The sequence below is a fragment of the Carettochelys insculpta genome, chromosome 4 (assembly GCF_033958435.1).
Source record: "Carettochelys insculpta isolate YL-2023 chromosome 4, ASM3395843v1, whole genome shotgun sequence".
Lineage (NCBI taxonomy): Eukaryota > Metazoa > Chordata > Testudines > Carettochelyidae > Carettochelys > Carettochelys insculpta.
In genome coordinates this window covers 110,208,910-110,214,909 of record NC_134140.1, presented here as the reverse complement: position 1 = coordinate 110,214,909, position 6,000 = coordinate 110,208,910, and the positions used below count along the sequence as shown (strand labels likewise).

The 6,000-nt window shown below is 41.3% G+C and overlaps 1 protein-coding gene across 2 annotated transcripts in view; it reads right to left on the bottom strand.

Annotated features, from left to right (window-relative positions):
- Window positions 1–292: 292 nt before the first annotated feature.
- DKK2 (dickkopf Wnt signaling pathway inhibitor 2) overlaps window positions 293–6,000 on the bottom strand; it is a 64,036-nt gene continuing 58,328 nt past the window's right edge. Inside the window, exons 2-4 of one of the 2 annotated variants that reach the window (XM_074993468.1) lie at window positions 2,679–2,829; window positions 1,678–1,827; window positions 293–543 (exon numbers count right to left, since the gene is read on the bottom strand). In XM_074993468.1, the coding sequence (XP_074849569.1) occupies window positions 293–543; window positions 1,678–1,827; window positions 2,679–2,829 (552 nt within the window). The remainder of the gene's footprint in view (window positions 544–1,677; window positions 1,828–2,678; window positions 2,830–6,000) is intronic. The other variant, XM_074993469.1, reaches the window with a different exon arrangement.

Genomic DNA, 6,000 nt, shown 5'->3' with positions numbered 1-6,000 from the left:
CGGATCATGCAGCTTGGTAAATGTCAATAATTTCCATTGTGCTTTTTTTAAAATATCATTTTCCCACAAACTGTCAAAATTATTTACACAAAGTTGCATAATGGAAAAAATCCAGCCGCCACAGCATTCACCTCCTGGTCAAAACACATGCACTTTGGGGCGATTTCTAGTCCTACCTCAATCATTACTTTAACCATTCTGTGTTTATTTACAATCCTCATTTCCCAACATGCTGCAATGCATTAAATACACAAATTCACAGTCTGTTAGTAACATTTTTTCCAACCCTCATTCAGATTTTCTGACATACATGAAGTCTTGATTTAGAAGAATACGTGGCATCTTTCCATACTTTGCAAGACAGCCCTTTAGCACAGTCGCATCGCTGGAAAATCTCCAAGCCATGAGAGCCTTTCTTGCGCTGCTTGGTACACACCTCCCCCTGATGCAACACGGGTTTGCAAATTTTGGTCCAGAAATGGCGAGCACAGCAGTACCCCTCCATGCAGTCTGATGACCGTAAGCAGGGGTCTCCTTCATGCCCTAAGAAAAGCAACCAAAATATTTCAGTGTCTGGGACAGAGTGAAAACACAGAAGTGTCTGGTGTATATAAACACCAAGGCATGGTGCAAAAGAGGTGCAAACTGTCAAAATTATTGACATGAAAAAGTACCATCATGAAAAAACTCCAGACACCACAGCATTCACTTCCAGTTAAAAACAAATGCACTTTGGGGTGATTTCTATTCCTACAGCAACCATTACTTTAACCATTCTGTGTTCGTTTTCAATCCACATTTCCCACCATGTTTCAATGTGTTAAATACCCAGATTGTATCAATACAATCTATCATAAGGCCTGATACAAAGAAATTCAACTAATAAAACCTCATGGTCACAAAGGCATGTGTTACATTTTGCATGATCAAAACAATATAAATAAAGTGCAGCCTGCACAAAAGGAAAATATGCTTTCATACCACACCTGACATATGGCTTGCTGTAAAAGAACTAATGCTATTGGCTACAGTTACACTAGTGAGTTTTGCCAACAAAATCCTGGTTTTGTCAACAAAATGGGTGGAACGTCCACACACAAAATGTGTTTAGTTGACAGGTTGTCAGCAAAACTCAGCACTTTGCCAGCAGTGTTCTGCCTCTCAGCCATGAGGCATAATGCTGCTGTTGGCAGATTCTGTCGATAAAAAAGCTGTGTAGATGATCTGGGGGCCCTTCCCTCGACAGACAGCAGGCATGGGCAGCCCTGTCTGCTGTGCTTCCGGGTGCTTGTTTTGTCAAGAGAGCAGCTGGGCAGTCCAGCCTTTCTGTCGACCGAGCCGAGCACTCTTCCAATTGGCTATTGAGTGTGGCCTCACTCTGTCCACAGAAGTTTTGTCAGGAAATCTCTTCCAACAGTGACTTCTGTTGACAGATTGCTGTAGTATAACCATACTAAGTGAACACAGAAACTATGACTAACTTATACAAGCAAATTGGTATAATATTGTTTGTGGTATGTGACTTCCTGAGATGTACATGTGATGTTAATTCCAGACCTCCCTACATTTCCTAGCAGATTACTGTAAGTCACCCTTATTTGCATTGCTGTATCCTGTCTTGCTATGGGGGGAGGGGTGTGTGTGAATGAACCAACTATATTCCAAATGCAATCCTACCTTTTATGTGTGACACCTTGGACTGTGATCTCCCTAGATTCTGCCATCCCAAGTCCTTGCTGGAATAAAGACCATTTTTCTTGTGGCGTGGCCCTTCCAGAGCAGGGATGTGAGGAGTAAGGATGCTTTCAGTTACTGGTATGCAAATACCTATGGGAATGAGATGTTAGAATTGGAAGGCCTATTAGAAGGATGTTGTAAGAGTTTCTGAGGCAGTGTTTTCCAGCCCTCAACTGAAGATCAGGAGGCCTGGGTTCTGTTCATGGCTTGGCTAGCGCCCTTGAGCAAATCCCTTTACCTGTTTGTGCCAAGTGTTTTCACCCCGTCCTATGCCTGTCTTGTTTATTTGGATTCAAGATGTTTTGGAGCAGGGACTGTCTGTTACAATGGGACCTGCAGTCTCAGCTGAGGCATCAACAAATTAAACGTTAACAAGAATAAACTACAAAGCCCAAGAAGTCATTTCACGGGAGTCACACCACAGATAAATTTGACCCTTTACATATACTGAAAAGGAATGAGTGTCCAGTTTGCCACTGAATTGTTGAATTAATCCGTATTTTAAACAATCTGTCAGCAACTGGTAGTGGTTGACAGATTATTTAAACCCCTAAAAGAAAGAGGAGAGGGAGCCAGAGAGCTGATTCACAATATGTTAAATGAATAAAATGTGCTATAAAAGTTACAGAAAATTCAGTGCAAAAGAGGATTTTTGAAAACAGGAAACATTCCCCTGCAGTGTTTGACATTGTATTAGCGTGGAACACAACAGAACTGCACTAACACAAGAGTGATGAATCTGCCCAGACCCTGCATGACTACACACTAAATGGCTAGTTATGCATCTAACTTGCTATTGCCAGTTGCAAATACAGTTGCCTACACAGTTCTAAAAATCATGTCAGATACACTACTACACACAGCCTCTGCTCACACAACTTTTCCATTTATGCCAGAAACCAGTCCTTGTCATTTATAAAAGGCAAGAACTGCTTAAGTACCATTGTTACAGCGGTTCCCAGGGCAGCACATTCCATCTCTGTGGCACCGCTTCTTTTTCCTTCTGCAGATCATGCAGGCCGAAGTAGCTTGATGAGGACTATGGCAGTATCTCCCCACTTCACATTCTTTGTCATTAGTGCACGGGTACACCTGCTCAAGAAAAAAGGTTTACAATAAAGTATTCATGCACAGTAATTATTAATTCATATGTTTCACGTCATGTTAGAGAAACCAAAGAAAGAAAAACTAATTTGAGAGGTGTATTCAGCACAACAGGGGGAAGGGAGGTATTTGCTGAAACCAGGAAGGGGCCACAAGGGTGTTGAATGAAGGTTTGCTTCTCTGTGGTAATTCACAGCTGGCATATGGTCCTTCAGGGACTATGGCCAGGTTTCTTAAGTTATTGTAGCCCATAGGCTTCTGTAGCTGATGTTGGAGCTGGGGAAACTTAAAAATCAGGGAGTCATAACCAGCTCCTTGACAGCCTCATTCCTTCTTACGTCAAGCATATCTTGGTGGAAGAGAGAATCTGTCCTATGTTTTAATGCATTCCAAGTTATGGAAGCCTGTAAGTAATTCATAAAACCTCAGTAATCCAAAGTAAGCAATGAACAATTTTCTCTCTGGTAGCAATCCACCTGGAAGTAAGTAAAATCACTTGTCTAAAATCTGGGTTAAATACCTAAGTGACAGCTTTCCTTCGAATCGTTTCAAAGTCAGGTCACCAACATGGATGAAGAGACCTTTCCCATAAGTGTGCAAGCTTTACACTCCCATGTTGCTACAAATTCTTCTTTTCTTTGCAGACTGATCCCACTGACACCTGTGAATGGGATCCCTTGACAGCAAACAGCACCTGTAGTCATCTTCACATGGATATCCTATTTTTACATCATTTTTAGCCATCTCATACCCTGCTGTCTAAATTCTCACTCCTGATTAATAACATCCTCCTCGCCTTATTGCCACCAAGGAAGGAAGACACAGAACACTCCTGTACTCATCAAAACCATATTTCTCTGCCACAAAGACCTCCCCTTGGGCACTTCTTAATGTGCAAATAAGAGAATACGGTCCTAAGGAGAGAGGAAAAGAAGCTTCTTCCTTCCAGATCAGACATAATGCTTCCAGGAGACCAACATAAGGACCCCAGCACATTCCAGGAATCCTACCACTGGTTCCCATGCAGCTGCAGTCGTGTATCACTGCTGTATCTGATTAAGACATATTAAATTGCACTTTCACTTACACAGCAAATATAAGTTGTCATGTTATCTCACGTTAATTAATTCAAGATTTTCCACATGCTTACTTTAACAATATATTCAAGGTTGTATTTCGTTTTCCATTTAATTATTTGGATTTGAGATCTCAACACATCTCAGAACAAGTGCAGGGGAAAAGTTAGTTCGCCTACAAATGTCAAAAAATGCTGAAGAATTTTGGAAATCATTTCCCCCTCCATTTTTTTAAATTGAAAATGCAATCAAAATGGTTAATGTAATTATATGTTTACCACAGGGGGCCTGGTTGGGCTATGCACTGAAATCCATTCTGCTGTCTTAACTGCTATTTTCCACCATACTGGCTAGATTACAGCTAGCTCAATTATGCCTGCCTGAGCTGGAAATCACACCATTCATTTCAGCGTAGGCATTCCGAAGCTTGTTTCCCAACCACAGAATTAGCTCCCTGCAGAACGTGCAATATTTAAAAGGCCTTTTCCTCATATATGAACATGCAGCAATAACAAATAAATGCCTGGCTATTTCTGAACATTTGACTTTACCAGTCTGCATGCAGTGGTGTTAATTCCTTCTCACTTGAAGCTGCCTCACAAGCTGACTCTACAGCTTCATGGAGAGCAGATGGAGAAAAGGTGCTTTGGCTGACTGGAATTTGGTAATGTAAATGAAGGAGGTGCATTTAACCAGGAATTTCCTCATCCTACTCCATACTATTTGGAATATCTTAAGCTGATTTATCTAAACAAACCTGCCGGAGCTTTCTGGTACACACCTAGGAATCTCAGAGAGTGCAACCCCTCTCCAGGCTCCCATGAATGCAGGGGATGTATGTAGCCTGCCGCAAAAATCATGCCCAGCTCACAGATTGCTGCAATATAGGGAATGGGGCCAACGCCCACGTCTTTCCTCCAACCACTTGTTTTCAGGGATGTATGAAGGGAGTTTACTAGAGATAATCCAATGCCTATTAAGCCATGGAAAATTCCAATTTGACCTGAGTGGACTCTGGATCGTGCTTCTTGAGCGTTGGAACTGCAACTTTCTATTGTCTTTCCACAGGGACTGCAGAGGAAGCTAAAACATTCCCTTGTGTCCACTTTTCTATATAAGGACCATGGAAAATCTGTTCTTTCGTTTTTATCCCCTTAGGTATTTGTAGACAGTTACGCTCCCTGTAGTGATTGCTTAATCATGCTATAGTTCCCCCATACATCAGCCCCTCCACCAGGCAATCCCATGATTTGCTTTGGCAAAAGGTAATATGGTGTAAGTAGTTTCTGTTGTTACCCAAGCCCCTTTGATGTAGGAATCTGGATAGCAAGTCCTAGACAACCAACTGATAAGATTTCTAGTATGGTACTTCCTAATTTCAGTTAAGTGGGAAAGGCTACAATGGGGTGTAAAGGTAATCCAAAGAGTATCTTTCACATTAAAAAGTTAACCAAAACTTTTTGCATCTTACTTTTGTTGGTTGGTTTAGTTTTGAGGATTTTTTAAAATATAACATAATGAAAGTAATGAACTCAGCCTGTTGGGTTGCATGGCCTTATCCTTTTTTTATGGGTAGAGTTTTGTCTTCATTAAAACAATCTGCCTGGAGATACTGGTTTTAAGAGAGCCAGCTGTTCACTAGTGTCAAACGAGTGGGAATAATTTAAAGTCTAAGATGGAATTTTTCACTGGGTTATAAAACGTACCATTATCCACAGTGGCTGAGCCAATTTATAAATAAAGCTGTAAATCATTAAATTATACAAATCATGGAAAATACATTTTTTCACACAATGGTAAATTCAAAGAGCTGCTCAACTATCCAGTGCTGAGTTAATGTACTGTGGAAAATTTAAAGGCTGAGAGATTTACTCAAATAGTGAGCTTGACTGAATTTGATTATGGTGCACTATAGTAACAGCTATGGTCAGGTAACCAGGTGACAGTTTATGGATAGATTGTCTGTACCTACCCTTGCATGAGTACGCAGGAGGCAGATAACCAGGGTCTTTCCAGCCCACACCAGGACAGGGGACAAGCGCAGCCCTTGCATTTGGGGAACTGCAGGGTCTGCTTCTTCTAG